This window comes from Dothidotthia symphoricarpi (genome assembly GCF_010015815.1).
Source record: "Dothidotthia symphoricarpi CBS 119687 unplaced genomic scaffold P153scaffold_28, whole genome shotgun sequence".
Lineage (NCBI taxonomy): Eukaryota > Fungi > Ascomycota > Dothideomycetes > Pleosporales > Dothidotthiaceae > Dothidotthia > Dothidotthia symphoricarpi.
This window is the reverse complement of record NW_022985035.1, coordinates 164,078-182,105: the sequence shown is the minus strand read 5'-3', so window position 1 is coordinate 182,105 and position 18,028 is coordinate 164,078. Positions and strand designations below refer to the sequence as shown.

The following is an 18,028-nucleotide window of genomic DNA, read 5'->3' as shown; positions in this document are numbered from 1 at the left end:
ATTGCCACACTCGGACACACTATACCCAATTTCCATCATGCGGAATTAGGTGTCGTTGTAGACTCTAGTACTTGTGAATTGTCTGCGCTACATATTTACCACGTTTGGAAGCGGACACTATGCACCACAGTGAACCGGGAAAGGCATGCATGATGATTGTTAGTTGCTAGCAAGGGGTAATCGTGTATATTCAAATCTGGTACTATGTTACTCAACCAGTACCTGCGGTGGTCATCAAGGAGAAAACTTAAAGAAAACATGTTTCTTAACTGCAACCAAGCGCACAACCAGAAAGCAAGCCAAATCCTAGATACTACTGTGTCATCCGGCCCATTAACTCTAATCAACGAGATTGAGAACACATTCAACCAAAAGCCAGGCACTTTCAAACTCGCCAATGATCCCAGTGAGCAGTTTATTATGGGTCCTGGACGATACCACAACTTGAAATATCTCTGTTACATTCGTGTCCCGCGGATACAGCTGCTTCTAGGATAGTACCTGCACCGTCGTCTAGTGCCCGGATACCCTAGCAGCTCCAATCTCTTTTTCCAAGTGATACTCATCATCTTTTCACTCGTTGTTATTTCCCGACATTATCTCGCTTTCCTGGACATCAAGGCCGTCCTCAATTTTGAACCAGACTTGTTCATCCGACACAGCCATGTTGTCAGCACCTTCAGCTCAGAGATCCTCCTACAAATCAAACAGCACCCAATCGCGCATCTCTTCTTCCTCACTGCGCTCGTCAGAAGAAAGCGCTCGCTGCTCGGCATCAGCGGTATCGTTATCCTCGTCCATGATCTTGGCCTCGTCCCGTGCAGCGATCAGCGCAAGCCAAAACACTGTGACAACGTGGTGGAGCCAGTCCTCATAAGCCAGACTTGCCTCTGCACAGCAATCAGTCGCCATCCTGTAGGCCGTAAGAGAAACTTGGACTTACTGTGCCGCAAGAGAATTAAACGCAGACTCTCCTCCTTCTTAGTGCGACGTTGCTTGAACGCAGGCCTGGGCGGTTGTGTAGGCTTCGAGACAGTTGACTTCGAGGAGACAGGCCTTGGCGGGAGGGCAGGTTTTGCAACACTGGAAATCGAGACGGCGGATTTATTAGCGTCCATAATAAACTTCTGTCGGCGTGATCGGTGGATTTGTTTGTTATGGGTCGATTTGCACAGCTTGCGGCGGAGGTTGACTGGGGAGGATACTACTTGAACGGTCAGTGTGGATGGTGTGGCGACGATGCGATTTGCTGGCTACATACGTTGTAGCTGTATGATTATGCAGCCGATGAATACCCCGACAACTTCCAAGACTGGGCTGGTTGGGCAGTGTGTTAGACCTGGGTTGCGGTTGGAATCGAGGCACTGTGGCGTCGCAGTTGACAGATAAAGTGAGGTGCGGGATTGCGTGTAGGCCGGTTATCGTGTGCTCGATGGAGATTTGAGCTCGATGCCGGTCGGACGTGAGTCAAGACGATGGGATTTACTGGCCGCAAAGGATGGCGACCTCTCAAATCGTCAGTCCGAATAGTCGGTCAAAAATGCGACTTGCCGCATACACAGAATCAGCTTCTTTTGATCGGTCGGCGGCGCGCTGGGCGTTGTCGGGCTCGAGGGATACTCTTCGTCACAGCGAGTCGGGTCGGAGCCACAGTAGGATTGGTGATAGCTCAGAGTGGATCGGGTGGTACAGTGATGTGAGTGGTTGTAGAGGATTCTGCGTGCCAGGTCAGTGTCAATATTGAGTTGAAATCGCGCGTTGTTACCTGGACAAGCCAGCCGGTATGTCGCTCGATGACTTATGCCCTAATGCCTGGTAGTCGCGCGAGAGACACCTTTTGTAAAGGTCGAGGTCAGCTCAACAGCGCAGTGTTGCGGTGGTGCGGTGACGATGTGATGTGGTGAGTGGGGAGATAGCAGCAATAAGGCTGGGCTCGTTAGCAAACGAGCGGTGGCCGTGGCTTTTCGCGTGGTGATATGAGATTCCGGAGTGAAAGCCAGATCGTGAGATCGACCGATCGAGCATGCGCATCGCCTATGAGGTCAATGAGGAAGTGAAAGTAAGTAAGATTTGAAAGACGAACCTTTGAATCGCGAACACCAGAGAAGAAGTTAGATATAAGAATACACTGCATTGCTTCCGCGGCAGACTTGCATGGCAGACACGAACAACTATACATGTGTTATTATCAGCGGACGTCTCACTTTAGGCCTCGCCCTCTAAAGCAACTCCACAACGCTCAACCAGTATGTCGATTATCCGTCTGGTCTTGCAGGCACTTCTGGCAGATCGTCACCCCCTCCATCGCCTCTTCCCTCTCATTCCCGCGATTCGCTATCCTTTACTCAGCCAGCTCATACTGCGTTTGCGACGCAATGGCCTTCTCCGAACTCTGACAATCCGACAGGATCCAGGATCTGATGAGAGTACGAAGACACCCCTTCCTTTGAAGTGCATCTTCCATGCACGCTGCACGTCAGCGATGGACTTGGCGTCTTCGGCGATGTATGCTAGTCGGCGCTGGAGGTTCGTTCTTATGCTCACTCGAAGATTTGCCGACATGGTAAACGAAAACGCGGGTGTGGAGTTACGAGTTGTTGCGCTCAAACATATCAACGGCGTATTTGCCGGTTATGTTGTCAAGCACCCTTTCCCAAACCTCCAAACCGCGGGGTGTTGCTCTGGGAATTCGTCTCACGTGTTTCTAAGCCGCCTCCAGCCCATTTACTCCGTGGTTGTTGGGCTGTCGAGGGTGCGCCATTTAGACCATGTGTAAATGCTTTCGCAGATTCGGGGTATAGCGGCTTGTTGGAGTCATTGATTTACGTATATCTTGGGACTGCAAACTGCACATACAGCAAAACTCAAGCGACGCTCCGATGGGCTTTGTCCTGCCGTGTCAAACATGTGAACTCTGAACTGTAATGCGCGTATTGCAGTAGCTATGGTGACAGAGCCTTCCACAGGGTTGTTGGCGGACTTCATTACACTCCAGGCCGCAGCGCTTCACGTCGTCAAACCGTGACGTCATGATCGGTACCGCGGGTGAAGAAATCGCTGTGATGCCACCAGTGTTATATTTATCGCACAAATGGGTAGTGGGAGTCGCCATGGCTTTCTAGCGGAATTGTACCGGCGTCTCAGGTCGTGGAAGTGCAGAGCAGGATCATCGCGGAACCTTGTGAAAGCCTCGATGTCGGCGGGGCGCGTCGACCGATTGGCTGGATTGTTAACATGCCTTCAACTCCACTACACGCTCCATGAACATTGATATCCAAACTGTTCCTACTGTTATATTCGCCGTATAGTTTTGTACCGCTATCATCCCGTTTACCGCATTGCCGTTTATACTTTTGGCTTTCAACAGGGCGCCCATTAGCGTCGCACGTGTATGACAATTCGCTCGGTCGCTGATGTAAGTGATTTCCTCACTTTACAAGTTGTATATTCACAAGAAACAACTTCTGTAGGTTGCGGGTAATCCAATTGACCTTTCGTTTGACATAGCAGGTGTTTTAACGTATCTATAGACAATCAGGCTCAACGCGCCATGGAGTATCGACGCCCAATGCTAGGAGCGCAATGTTTACTTTGCGAATGCGCTCTACCTCTAGGCATTCATGTATCGTTTCGTGCTTTGCAATACGCCAACGTGCCAAGTTACCTTCGCCGAGGACCGCGCGCTTCAAGAAATATGCATTATGCCCATCGTGCATGATTCTTACTAAGGCGGACAAAAAGCAGGATGTCTACCTTCCGAAACTGGGTGAGAAGAGTGTAGATGGCAGTGCCTTTGGCGAGTTTCCGGACATGCGAGACAACTCTCTGGCCAAGGACATGGGCTACAACAGTGCGTGGGAGTGTCGCGACGGCGTAAAGAGGAATCGGCTACGTATGTTGTGCTTGGCTGCGAGCTATGCTGCTGATTTGCTTCATAGGATGACAAGTAGCGCCGCTGCAAGGGGAGACTCGAAAGACATCTCAATAACAATACAAGCGAGAAGGCAAGGCAGCAAGGATTCAATACTATCTTCAACTTTACTTCTAGCATGACGTGTGTTCCTGAGAAATCCTGTATTCAGGGTGAATTAAGGTCTTACATGATGTGCACCCCTCCCTGGCATCACCACCTCCGCACACCCTCCAAGATCTCCAACTGCCCCACCACCCACTTCAACTCGTCTTGCCTCCGCATAAGCTCTCCATGCCTCGCTTTACGCTCTTCAAGCAACTCTCCTAAATCGTTCAGCGTCTCCTGATCCACCATCTCGCCCGGAAGACATATTATCTCCCACCGACTCCATGCGCATCCCGGCCATCAGCGACCATAAGTCTCTGGCGCAGGGCATTATACCGCGCTGCCTCCTCCACGTGAAATGTCTTGACCAAATCAAGACGCGCCTGCTTTCTCGCAATGGCGGCCTTGGGTTGCTGGAGCTGGGAAGGTGCGGCGTCGAGGTTGAGCGCGTCGAGGTCGCTGCGCAACGCGGTAATGATGCGAGTCTCGATATCTTGGAAGGCTTGCTGCGCATGTTGCACGGCCTGCTGTGCCAAGGAAAACTTCAGTCGGAGGTCGTCGATCAGCTTGTCGAGTTCGGCGGCGCGCTGCATAAAGTCATCGGCTAGACGCTGTGTGTCTTTGTCGAGCTGTGTTATGTCCGGCACCGTCGTGTTGACGGGGTGGCTCACGGGGATGTCTCTGGGTGTGCGGTATTGGCCGAGTCGATCGACAGGGCTGACGGATTGTTCGGCGAGCGCGACGAATGGCGCCGAGCTGGGGGTGTCGAACCGTGGGAACGTGGTGGGTTCTGAACGGGGCATGGGCGTGGGCGTGGTGGGGAAGACGGCCGGGGTAGAGGGCAGTTCTTGCAACAGCCCACCTCGACGAAGCTCCACACAATCGAATGGGCGGTTGCTGGGCGACTGGCGTCATACTCGCTTGGCAGGCCGGCGACTGGGAGTGAGAAAGTCGTCGTCGATGTCATCGTCGGGCAGCTGCACGCCTTGGTCGCCGCGTGCAGTTTCCACGTCAGGCGGCTCGTTTTGGATGTGCTCGTCGATTCTCCAAACACCTCGCTGAAGGTCGTCATTCTGTGGCTCTTCGTCCAACTCCTCGTCAGACTCGCCCTCCAACAACTCGAGGTTGAGATGGCCGCTCTGGCGCAGCTCCTCGATGGCAGCAATGTCGACGGGCTAAAGCACACGTGACCGACCCGGGCTAGCAACCTCGCGCAGTCTCTAGCCGTGGCGGTTCTTGGGGAAGTCACGCAGTCGCTGTGCGGCGGCGTGACAGAAGACGGCGAAGGAAATCTCCTTTGATATATTGGCAAGGGTTTCGACAAAGCGCACCGACGGTTCACACGGCAGGTAGACGTGCTTGCGGTAGAGCTCCTGCCAGAACTGGGGCTTCTACTCGTGCAGGACGTGGATGCTGTATGCGACTCTGCTCGACGTGCTGCCTTTGACCTTTTTTGGCGGGGGCAGACACTCGGTGGGTGCGTGTTGGCCGAGGATAGAGAGCTTGTCGAGGCTGACGCCGCGGTCGTAGTGAGTGCCAAGAAAGTGGGCGGCACGCCACGCGAGGGCGAGCTGGCCGTGGTCGAGGGTGTCTGCAAGGGTCTTCTCGAAACAGTCTAGCCTCGTCTCGTGTTCGGTCGACGGCGCGTCGCCAAGCTGCCGCAGCTGCTGGGTGAGGTTGTTCGAGTCGTCATGCATGCTGCGCGCGGCGGTGGTGGCAGCAAGCCGGGCTGTGACGGTGCGGCGAGGGCGAGTTTGAGATTGGTGTTGACGTCAGCACAATGAGAGGGAAGGCGCGATTGACACGATGCTTTGGCAATCTCCACGAGGTAGAAGGAACTCGAGTCCATCCGCGTGGTACTTCAGCCAGGAGACGCGCTGGAGTTGGTCATGCGCATTGCGATGTTATGTCACGAGGCACCAATCGTGCAGCACGATTCTCTCAGCGCAAGCCGTCGCTCAGATTGCGTTCGTGAAGTTGGGTCGACGTGGTGTGTAGGAGAACGCGGTATTTCGAGAAATAGCGTCGGTCCCGGGAGGAAGGAGGCTGCGCAACTGTCTCATGTGCAGGCTGGAGCGGGCGGTGGCGGGGTGTGGATCAGACGTGTAAGGAAAGTCATAATAGCGTGCAGACACGATGGTGGCAGCTCGTGAGTTTGGTGTGGAATTGCTCGGGCCGGCTGCATGCGGACAGTGCATCGCTAGCGCGAACGAATCTTGGCACCGAGATGAAAACCATTAGTTCATTTGCATCAACTCTACCTCCATGTTCAGGAAAACCTAGCAAGGTCGTGGCGTGGTCACCAGCACTTTCTGGATAATTTTTACTATTGTGATTGACCGAGGCATCACCTCAGCAGCTTCTGCATTCGTTATAACAGTAGATGGGGGTTTCTACGATACCTACTTTATCTCCAATTCGCCCCCAACAAGATCGGATGAGGTGTTGACATGCGAATAAAAGTGTTTAGACTCACTTCCGATATTGTGATTGACCGAGGCGTACCTTCTGTACTCAGGCTTTATCTATACTCTGCTTCTTCTACCAATGCCACATTCCAGGAAAGCAATTCATTGGCGGCAATGCCAACTCAACGAATACAGATAAAAACGCTGTGGCGTATCAAGGAGTGTTTCTGAATCACTTATGTTATACTAGTTAGTAACGCTATAACCTTACTATGCGTTCTATCTTTTTTAGTTCGCTTCTTCACGGCTTACGTCGTCTTGAGATGAAGGGTTGACCACGCCTCCGCCAGCTTAGAAGCGAGACATGAGGAGATCGTGGCGGATTTATAAGCAAAACGCCGTTGGATTTACATCCAGTGTAGTGATTGGTCGAGCTATAACTCCAATGTTTGCGCCGTCTCAGTGGCTCGCGCGATGTATTGAATGTTAAGTTCACACCACCAACTCCATCCACTTTCATTACTATGACGGCACGAAAATGACATGGCGTGATGATAGATACCTCTGAGCCTACTTCAACAATCTGAGCCTTCGATATTACAACCTCATTATGTGCACCGTCTCGTAGATGACCTTCTCCGCCATCACAGTAGGGGATGAGAGTCCGATGTCGCCTTGACAGCGATACATGACGAGGTAGTATTATAGATATGCCTACCCTCAGAAGTATATTCAGTGCGCGTGGTAAAGAGGCCACAATGTTTATAGCTTTTTGTTGTTTACCCTGTGTCTCCTGTGCTCGCAGTGTCTTAAAGCTTAAGGTCTATAGTACTAACTCTGCCTTAAGCCCAATCAACCGCAACTTTGAAAGGAGAAAGGACTAATACATGAGCGTTCTGTGCGCTTCTATCTAGTATCTATTAGAAATAATTATAATATCTGTATATCTACTAGCTCCCAACGACGTGCCTTCCGTATCTTGTATAGGGACCCCCCCAGTTGGCTGCGTCTCTAATTATGTCTATTGACTCATGATAATGCAGTGGCGTATGAATGCACTCGTTTATGGCAGAATTCCTGATGCCTCGCAAGTTAAGCTACTATGTTATATGCTGATTCGCCGTGCCTTTTTGATTACTACAGGTTGAGACATGACGATTTAAGAACAACAACTCTCCTCTATCTTTAACTACGCACGATAAGTTCAAGGCTGGAGAATACACTACTGAAAGGAATGTGTTCAAAGTGTAGTAAGTAAAACCACAGCTTCTGTATCTTATTCTACCGCGCTTTTACGATATGCCGAGACTCGAAGGTTTAGCCACCCTACCTATATTTCTATCCGCGACGAACAGCAGCAAAACGTTATCTGGTTTATGAAGTATTGGAATGTATAAAAACGAACTATGCAAGGTTTACTATAACTAAACGTTCTTGCGCCGAATTGAAAATGAATAGCTTTTCTTCACGACTAATCTTCGAGTAGATAGTATGCCTGATGTTGTTCTTACATGTCTAACTATCACGAATAGTCTGACGCAACTTAGGAAGGCTGAGGAACAAGGGTATAAGACTATGCTTACGTCTTACTTAAGATTACGTGTTTACAAAGACTAGAAGAGAGCAGCCTTTTTGTAAAGCTTTATTCGTAGACGCTGCATTGAGGGAGAGTATTGGGGAATCTAATGGAGACAGTGTGTTATGGGGTTTCTGAGTGCGATTATGATATTTCATGAATCCAGCAATGGAAGGAGCAGGGGTCAGACTCGACAAAGCCAAAAAATCCGGAGTTGGAGATGTGTCGCCCAATAACACACCTTTAATTAATTCGTGGGAGTTCTCTCTACATATAGGCACACACGCTATAGTCTTAAGAGATGTACTTGATAAAGCGGAGAGCTAATAGAATCTCCATCTTGCAATCTGGCGGTAATTTATGTTATTATCATGATACCCTCTTTTGGAGACCAAACGATTTATATACAACTGAACAATTCAATTTATACAACCTCATGGATTCTACTTGGGCGAGTAGTTACAGTGAAATGAGGCTTGTTGATATTCTTAACTTTAGCACCAAGATTAAGGGGGAAGGGAAGTACTCGAAAGATTTTCTATACAACAACGAACAAAAGGTGATATACAATACTGAAATTAATTATCGCAACCTTGTCTTCCCTAGGTAATGGCGTTTACCTATATCTTATTCTATTTTGCAGTGTGTACTGTTTAGGTAGATTTCTATATCCTATGCCGTGATCCACGCACTTTTATGCTGAGATAAGGAGTCTGCAACGTAAACATTATACGCTACAACCGTAAGTTTTTCTTCGTAGTTTGAGTTGGTTTGGGTTGCACTGCTTTACGTTCTATATTCTCGATACTTCTCGCACTGCGGAGACCCAAGTTGCTACATTGAGGACTTAGCGTTACTTAATTAGGTAACTAATATTGATAGGAATTAAAAACACATTACGGTTATGACCTTGTGCCTGATTGAGGCATCACATTGTAGCACACTGCACTGTGCTTTCCTCTTGTAAGTCCTGTCTAATGTGTATGTTAAAGGTAATTCACTAAGGCTATGCTCCCAACTAAACAAATTCTTGAATTAGACTTACAACTGGATGATACAGAAGCCACGGTTTTGTAATTAGATGAGCAGAAACACTGTGGCAGATCACTCTGTGCCTTGATACCTGATATTACTGTGAGTATGGTATTAAGTTTAGTAGGCCTTGCTTCCTTTTAAACCAAATCACAGACTACATACAATTGCAAGTCTATAGAAATAATGAACCCAACCTTGAGTGACATTTAAATAGTAATCTCGCGTTATACGTTCAATCTAGGTTGCTTTATTCCAAGTACCCCTAGTAGTTATAGAGACGGCGAGTAACATCCTGAGGGAGTTGTCTTACGTGTACTTGAACGTAGTTCGAATAGATAAAGCATTGACAAGACGGTCACAATCTTTTGTCTTGATCTTCTGAGCTTTTCGAGAATTGGTTAAGATCTGGTCTTGTCGAATTATGCTTGCCCTACTCAATATACGTTTCTATTATTAGCGTCTCTAGCAAGATACTAACCGTGACAAGGTTAAAGTAGAGGTTGAGGTTAGTAAAAGTAGACGCAAAGGCAAAAACGGTGTAGAAGTCTATTAAACTATATGACTTTACGAGCAGCCTGTGTCTAAAGAAGTGCGGAAAAAGCTTACGCCTTTTACTCTTAACGAAATTATCATTACATAGAGCGGTTGAGCAGTAGTATTCGGGCCCTAAACAGCTCAGAAAAGTCAATGAAACTGGAGTTTGGTTTGCTACGTCAGGCGGGCAGCAAGAGGAGTGAGCTTGCAGCGAGCTATGTGTATATACAGTCGAATTGGAGTACCGCGTCATATCAAGGAGTAATACCAGTAGTATCAATGTCAGGATCGATGTAGAGGTTAGACGTGTGCCATCACTCACTTCGGCGTGCAAGGTCAGATGGAGGCATAGGATCTGCCCCGGTAAACCGACAAGATAACCATGTTCTCTACAACACTGCCTAAATTACACTCCTTTACTATATGAGCCCTTCCCTTCCTGCAAGACCAGGCGTACCACTACCCTACTATCTAACCCATCCCTATTCTCACCAAGTCCATCCACCGATGCAGCTCCCTCGGCAACTTGTCCAGCATGTCTAGATTTTCTCAGCTTTGGCGGGACGTGTGTACGTGCGGTTTTGTAAACCATGAGGTTGAGGCTAACATCGTGTACGGCACCCGCGACAGTGGGGTTTCCAGCGGTAGGCCTCTCTGTGTGGAGTTGCGAAAAGCTTGCTGCGATGGTGTCAGCGCGTGAGTGTCCGCGTTACAGCTGTGCTTGGCGCTTGCATATGCGATTGCTTTATGGCGTGAATACACGCAGGCCTGCTTGCCAACGTTTCTCCAGGCGGGCGTCCCCTGCATGTTTGATTCGTCCTGCTCAAAGTCCAAACGCCTGCCGACTGCTGAATGCGATCATAGATGATTGTTGGCGCGTCAAAGAGCTAGACGCGGTTCTCGAAGGCGAATGCAGAGAGGAGTGTGCTTTTCTTGGATGCCGGCAGGCTCGTTTCGTGTCGAGCGGCGCATCGGTATTGATGGATGGAGAACTCATCAGATAGGTCCGAGATGGGGCCAAGGTGGCTGAGGACTTGTCAAGATGGATACATGTTGTTGGTGGTTGAGGTCTTACCCATTGCTTCCATTCGACGAGCAGGGAGCAGACTAGTTCAAGGGTTTCCTTAGGTGCCGGTGAATCTTGAGCCTATGAGTTCAAGCCGTTGATGGGAAAACTTGGTACGCGTTGTGTCGCATCGCGCCATGAGACTCTATTATCTTGAGATCTCCCAACAAGCTGTTGCGATTGATCTGCATTGAAGCTTGAACACAGTGAAGCCGAGGATTGTGTTTGCGTTGTAGTAACGAGGTAAGCAAATTCCGGTGTAATTGCCAACAGTCATGGCTCAACCCGTAATGCTATCCGTATAAAGTATAATAGGCTATAATTAATACTGAGGAGGTTTATAATTGTGACTGCCTCAGCATAGAAGGAAACAAGTCGCGTTGAGAAAATTGGGGAGGTGACGGGACGTGTATGAGCGTAGGATGGGTCTTAGTGCAGTGGGGCCGTGCTAGCGGCCGAACTTAGCGCAAACGGCTCATAGCTTGTCCGAGAATGGGTAAAACCATATCTCTATAGATCGGGATGCGTCACTCAATCAAGTTGAGGTTATGGCCTTGACTTAGTGTATATTTCTAGATGCTGGAAACTAATCGATCGAGACATTACAACTCCAGTGTGCAGGTAATATGCTTGATGTCAAGATTTAATTAAGCCATGCTAGCGGCTCAGCATCCCTGGGGTCTTTGAACAGCTGTAGCACAGGGTGGCTACAAGATAAGGCTGTTGCTTCTTAGGATTATCACATTTTGTGTGAAACCAGTTACACCCATGCATTGAGATTGGCGCGGATAATTATTTAATTCAGCTGCACTAGCATTTAAATCTCGCGCGATATGTAGGCTAAAGTAAGATAGTGTCTTATTTTACGTTTATTTGAACACAAAGTGAGACTCTCTTGACAAGATACTTTGAAAGAGAAAATAGTGTTGGAATGACGCTGGCACTGAGCACAACAACTTGTTGCTTCGCATCTATGCCAATCAAGAGGCTATTTTGAGGCTATATACGCGAACACTTGACTTGCGTATGCCTTCGACACAGCTCACTTCGTTACAGCGTCTGCTTGGGGCTTTGGCATATCTCTCTACTAGTTGTTTACTTTTGGGACGCTACTGGCATACCCTTGAGCAGTATGTTCTGATATCAAGATTTACCTGTACTAAATTAGTCTCACATCGAACTCCCAACGCCGAATGCCCGTGCCTTGACAGAAATACAATGGCAGTGCGTCTAAGACTTTTTCTTTTTCCAACTTACACATTCAAGGAGCTAAATTTACGAGCTCGGCACCAACGCCTCTATAAAACTATGTTAATATCTACAGTACACCTCCTGAACTCTACTTGGCCTGCTGCAACACTAGCAATTTCGCCTCGTTACTGTAGGATACTGAGGTCGTGGCCTGTCTCCTGTGATTCTTTCCTTGTTATCCTTCGTTTGCAAACTTGTTGTTACACCCCTTACACTGCCACTTAGCAATTTGCTGCTTGGGCTTTCGAGATTTACTTGTCTGTTTACCCTCCCGCATAACAAGTTAGTTTGAACTCGTGACTTGCTATTTAGACCTGTCTGGTTTATCAAGCACATCTGCAAAACTAGAGCTAGGACCCTGATGTATTTACTACAACCTAATGTTGCCTCAGAACTTCGCTGGCCCTAGGCTACCTCGCGACCTTCTACACGACTATGTCAACCCGAGGTCACGGCCTTTGGGCTAGACTGTTCCCCTTATAAATCGTGTAAGTCAGTTTCTGAACGCGGCCTTGTTGCATCCGCCTCAATCTGAATATCACTTGATTCTAAGCCAAGCAGCGATACTGAACGAGACATTTAAGACATATGTGTGAATTAAACGGATTTAAGCCTCTCCTTTTAGTTAGATAAGTCTTTATTTACCACGCTTACAAGCTTGTCGCAAGACAAAACCCTTAGATCTATATAGCGGTAATTATGCAGCTATTACGCATAGTCTTTCTGCCCTTTTAAAGCAAAGTTTCCAAGCGGGGTTGTCGAGGGGCTTGCACCTGACATGTCTTGTAAACGCTCCCTCCAATGCAAGCAACGTCCCACAAAGCTAACCCCAAACCTATAACTACAGAAAACTACAGAAAACTGCAGCACACTTTATTTAATACGAGTTTAGCGATAGCAAAGTATAAGCACAATCCGACAGATATATTAGCGTAGACTACTCGGTTTACACCGATCTCAATGTCGAACATTATGTAATACCCCAATTATCCCGACAACGCTGGGAACATAGTTCTGCCATGTTCCAAGATTACTTATTCAATTAATTAACTCAAACATTAAACTATTGTTCTTTTGGTGACCAGTTTAATACCTAAGCTATCACGTAGGACAACTATCTTCACCGTTGCGTCAGTCGCCTTGGGTCATAGATGTAGCAAGTGCAGAGCACCTCAATAGCCGTTGCCGTCGCAGTCAAAGTATCATCATCTTGTGAAGAACCAATGATGCATGGTCTGTTCTGAACAAGGTCGATACACGTCGGATTTATGCCTTATCTCGCGATGCAAACGCATTGTTTCTTTCGAAAAATTAACTTAATTTGTCCGCAGCAATTCGGGAGCGCCTCCTATTACATCCTCTGTGGATAGATTTGACGACAACAGCGGTATCTTCGCTACAAGCAACGTCTATCTACGAACGAGTTTTTTCACACCCACATTGCGAAGTTGAATGATGGCGGAGCTTATAAGACAGTTGTCGCATTACCTGTTTTTTTAAGAAAGCTATGCTATCTGCGGAAGACCGAAGCACTCACAATTCATCCATCTCGTGATTATTTGCAATGATGTCCTTCACAGAGAGTCCATTCTGCGACTCCCCTGCCATACTCTCAAACAGTCGTGAATTGAAGTGGGTTCTTGGGGATTCGCGAGCACGCTTTATCGCCGCCAGGTCGACCATGACCAGCAGGGCCAAAATGCAAGCGTCATCTCGAGCATCTATGTAAGTAGACAATATCAGAAGTGCATGTCGAAGCCAGACCACCATTGATAACCATGGTATTCCACAACAAAGATGGCTCCATGGATTATGGAGGAGCACTCAAGACCAGCATCGCTGTTGCAGTCCCAACGAAACGATTCAAGTGGTTAACATAACGGCTTTTCACTTTGCAATGCATATGCATGATCTTGTGGAAGTATATGACGGAGTCAGTCTACGACTTCCTGTCGTCACACTCTACGACCGCAAGATCGCAGATAATCAGCCTGATTCTGCAAGCCAAGCCACAGTTCGAGACCCTCTGGGATCCCCCGTGGTATCAGTCTCCGGAGCTCATACTCGAAAAGCGACGAAATATGGGAGCATCTCACATTATCATGAGTATTCGCGAGGCCGGCACCAAGTCAAGCGAGCGATTTATAGCCTTTACTGCGAATCTCTGTGACGTTATAAGTCGATCGATCGCATCAATTAATGCTCTTACTTCAATTCTCATCGCAAGTGCAACATATCATTATCTTGATCCCTTGGTCTTATACCCAGTAATATATAAAAGCTCCTTGACCTGTAGATGTGTTGACGCGTTATCACGAACCTGACGATTGTTCTACGTCATGTTCAACTTCGACACGTGATCGACGACCTACCGTAATCAGGTGGTTGGTGAAGAATTTTCCTGTTGAAATGTAGAGAAACAAGTTATTAATGCAAAAGTAACAGTAATTAGCATGTTCTATACATAGGCCAAGCCTCTCTCGATCTCTAGGCCCTCATACATGTTCAGCCGCTCTATTTTATGCTCGGGCCGGCCGGTGAGAAGACGTGAAATCCCATCCTTAATACCTTTCAGGTCGGCTATCAAGCAGTTAAATACACCGTTACCTCTATCTTGCATACGAAGGTCACTGTGAAATGGGTGATAGTATCGCATTGCTGTTATTTCCTGTCTTTCCTACTTCGAAATACCGATGAGGTGTTCGTCTAAGAATGTAATGCGACAACTTCCTTGCCTGCAAACCCAACAGCAGGATAATCCAATACAAGTTATATCTCCAGCATTTCCAGCAACGCAGTATACATATCAAGCAGTACGTGAACATGATACCAAACGGCTTGTCAACCAAGAACTACCTGTCTGGGCCCATGCAATGAGTTTCAACATTGTTACTTTACCTCCGATACGCATTCCAAAATTGTCTTGAACTACTCGGTAACATCTATATATGCTTGTAGCTCGATCCGCAGTTTGTTGCCACTCTGGCACAGGGACTGACTAAGAGTTTGTCAATGGAGATCTCGAGACACTCTATAATCGCAAGCTCGATGGACTAGATCCCAGTCCAAACGACATCTTTGAAACCTTCAGCACATCCCGCAATGATCGATGGATGGGATTTTCACAAACAGATTACCCAGCAACATCTTTTAGTCCAAGCTGAGGCGATGTAGCGTGCGAGCAACTTTACACTTCCTCCGCACGCTCGCTCGATGTCGATAGTAGGCAGATAGACCGACATCGTCGACGGATTTAGATTTGAGAGAGTTCAGTCAACAGCTGCCATAAACAGGAGTTGCTCGGATCAAGATTCATGTAACTAGGAACTCAAGAACTCAACTCCTAGCTAGCTTACCGCCGCGCGATACTACATCATTGCACCACGTTATACAAAACCGGCAGTCTCAGCCTGTTGCGCTTAGACATAGTGCAAACCGCTGACTCTCTAATGAAATTTTCTTGGTTCATTATCAAGCCAAGATTCTTGGTTCCGTTTTGTCAGTTTGAAAGAACTCGGCCAACGCCGTAAGGGGAACCGTGCACGATACTACCATTATATTGGAATTATTGCCAGTATCAAAGTACGGCCGACTACGTGCGAGGAATTTAGGCTAGGTGAAGACAAAAAGCGTTGGCGGCCTTCTTGCAGGATCTTGTCAATGTTCGTGGTCAGTCACGGAGCCAAAATCACGAACACGATCAACAAAATCCTATAACAAAGGCGGTAGGGGTTGAAATCAAAGCTATGGGTAGTGATTGGGCTGTGCACATTCCACCACTCGGAACCAAGTTGAACCTGCCGACATGCATGCTCCCGCATTAGTGCGGTTAATAAAAGTAATATTCCAAAAATAGTTGATATGACATCAGGGGATTTCGGCTACGGCAAGTCGGGTTGGACACTTAGCCTGCAAATACATTTGCAATGAGTTCTCACTTCTTGCTCCTCTTTTCCTGCTGTTGCAAAATAATCCACCACGCGTATCTTGGCAACCCAGGTTACTATGCGGTCTGAGCACAGCCTTTTCTCTACTGTATTGTAGCGGTGAAGACCTGGCTCAATCGCTCACAAAGGGATGAAATTCAAACAAGTCGTCAGGTTATGCATTGACCAACACCTGCACAGACGGCTGCACCCTTCCGTCGCCGGCGCCGGCACGAAGCGTTCGCCTGCCCCCTTTGCAGGGTCGTCGCATGACAAGTATCCCATCTGCCACAGTCCGGTCCTGGTCTCGCTTGGGAAAGTACAGAGAAAAATTCGCTGAGTTCAGAAGTGAGTGAGTTTGAAGACGCGGCACGTTCGATGATATGGGCCGGCTATCAAGACAACGCTGTCGCAACCTTGAACAACTGCCATGGCTAATCAAACTTTCACATTGTCTTTCGTTACCGCACTAACTGCTATGTCGCTATCCGCGGGGCTGCTACCACCCTTCCCATATGCAAAGCTGCGCGTTTGCGTCTGGCATGCTCGCCGAGACAAAGATGTTTCGTCGCGGCTCATCTCATGGCAACTCGCAGAGAACGACATGTCAGAGATGAGTACCAGTCTTATCGAGGCGCACAGCTTGGACTGCTCCGGCCCTCGCAAGCTTAACCTCGTCCGCTCCATCCTTCAAATTATCTACCTACACCGCGATCGCTCTCCTTGAACGACTCACTTGTACATGTCAATGTCATAAATCCCCGCTCTATACCCGCTTGCAGGCCCACACTCAACTTCAACTCCGACCTCAACATGCCTCTCCATGATCTGACTGAGTCGGATTACGAGGAGGGTTGTGCCATCCTCGCCAGGTTGCAGCTTGCGAATGCGACGCCAGCTCTCTCACGCTTCGACGACGTCATGAACGAGAACGAAATCGAGCTGTTGATCTTGTTGTGCGGGAAGAAGATCCTGCAGGAGCGTCGCCACAACGAAGGCACGCAGTACCTTGTCGAGTTCACGGATATCGATCCTGCTACTGGCGAGCCATATACACCCCGGTGGGTGTGGTGGGTCACGAATGACGTTTTCAGGGAGTGGACTGCCTCGCACATTGCCCACATCAGTGATGAACTGAGGCCTGCCCGCCTGCCCACGGCGAAGAGAAAGCGAGTAACATTCTTGCTCGACGACACAGCGAGCAAGCGTCAGAAGCTCGAGCTCGACGACACTCCGGCTACGCATAAGCCTGCCGAAATATGCAGTGATTTCATCCAGCAGCTCGAGGACACCGCTATTGGCAAGCTCCAGCACTCCGTGCAGCTCTCCGCGCACGTCATCTCCGCGACATCCCGCCAATTAGGCACGTTCCCCCAACTGAAGCCGAAGCACCTGGACACCCTCTTCCCCGCGCCGAACAACCTCGGCGAGAAACTGCGCGCAGCTGTCGAGCTTCCTAGTCATCTTGTTCGGATGGTTCCCAAGTTGCCGGCTATCCTGGAAGTTGAGGGGACATCCCCCGATGGTGGGGAGGGCATGTCTAGCGTTCAGAATGCTGGGGACGAAATTCTCTGGGATTCTGGAACAGAGTCTTATTATGAGGTGTAGTCAGAACTCTCTTGGTGCAGGGTGGGTGGAGGGGTGTTAAGAGATTCGATGAAAGGTGTGTATTGCTGGTATAGATTCTCTGTTCCGATCTGACGATAACAGGCTTGCATTTGCTAAGGGGATGGCTTTAACACTATCCTCCCCTGCTCATGTACGGATTGAATTTCAAAGACCCATGTATCAGCACGGCCAGGTATTGGTAACCAAGATGTGTTGAAGAATATCATGGGTTACGAAATATTGTTATAATCTACGCTTTTTATTATGAATAGCAAGGGATGGGATTTGTTATAATGTATCTAGTATTAGTGTTCTTCTCTTATTTGTTTTTTTTCAATGATTCTTTGGCTTCTTATCTTCTGAATCTACCAATGCCGACACCGATCTTCTGATTGTACACGACAATCCCCGTGACATTTGCTAGGCGATGAACGTAACGAACCTTGCTTCTTCTGCGGATATCGTGATGCACTGGGCTTTCCTAGCGTGGAGTACCGAAGGTCTTGCAAGCAGACTCATCTCGTCAGACAAGCTGCTGGCATAGTGGTGTGAATATGAAGATAAAGTGTCTAAAATGTGCCTGCTTTGATCCCATTGAAAGGCATA

The 18,028-nt window shown here is 48.2% G+C and overlaps 4 protein-coding genes across 4 annotated transcripts; 3 read left to right on the top strand and 1 right to left on the bottom strand.

Moving 5' to 3' along the window:
* Positions 1 to 563: 563 nt before the first annotated feature.
* On the bottom strand, positions 564 to 1,336 carry P153DRAFT_148796 (uncharacterized protein). The gene is made up of 3 exons (XM_033662185.1): positions 1,262 to 1,336; positions 944 to 1,204; positions 564 to 890 (listed from the first exon to the last, which is right to left on the bottom strand). Exons 2-3 carry the CDS (start codon positions 1,116 to 1,118, stop codon positions 697 to 699), a joined length of 369 nt encoding a protein of 122 aa, XP_033518044.1. The 5' UTR covers positions 1,119 to 1,204; positions 1,262 to 1,336; the 3' UTR covers positions 564 to 696.
* Positions 1,337 to 2,248: 912 nt separating this feature from the next.
* Positions 2,249 to 2,776, top strand: P153DRAFT_391376 (uncharacterized protein; the record flags this gene model as incomplete). The annotated part of the gene is made up of 1 exon (XM_033671054.1): positions 2,249 to 2,776. One exon carries the CDS (start codon positions 2,249 to 2,251, stop codon positions 2,774 to 2,776), a length of 528 nt encoding a protein of 175 aa, XP_033518043.1.
* A 1,232-nt stretch (positions 2,777 to 4,008) lies between these two features.
* On the top strand, positions 4,009 to 5,245 carry P153DRAFT_148786 (uncharacterized protein). Its single transcript, XM_033662184.1, has one exon. It carries the CDS (start codon positions 4,415 to 4,417, stop codon positions 5,078 to 5,080), a length of 666 nt encoding a protein of 221 aa, XP_033518042.1. The 5' UTR covers positions 4,009 to 4,414; the 3' UTR covers positions 5,081 to 5,245.
* Positions 5,246 to 13,455: 8,210 nt separating this feature from the next.
* P153DRAFT_391374 (uncharacterized protein) lies at positions 13,456 to 17,422 on the top strand (the record flags this gene model as incomplete). The annotated part of the gene is made up of 2 exons (XM_033671053.1): positions 13,456 to 13,613; positions 16,597 to 17,422. 2 exons carry the CDS (start codon positions 13,456 to 13,458, stop codon positions 17,420 to 17,422), a joined length of 984 nt encoding a protein of 327 aa, XP_033518041.1.
* Between the last annotated feature and the right edge of the window lie 606 nt (positions 17,423 to 18,028).

What these genes read in the sequence shown, in the direction of transcription:
- P153DRAFT_148786 (XM_033662184.1), top strand. Translation starts at nt 4,415, where the DNA reads ATGGCGGCCTTGGGTTGCTGGAGCTGGGAAGGTGCGGCGTCGAGGTTG.
- P153DRAFT_148796 (XM_033662185.1), bottom strand. Translation starts at nt 1,118, where the DNA reads ATGGACGCTAATAAATCCGCCGTCTCGATTTCCAGTGTTGCAAAACCT. An exon ending in TTTAATTCTCTTGCGGCACA is followed by an intron (nt 891 to 943) that starts GTAAGTCCAAGT and finishes ATTGCTGTGCAG; the next exon opens with AGGCAAGTCTGGCTTATGAG.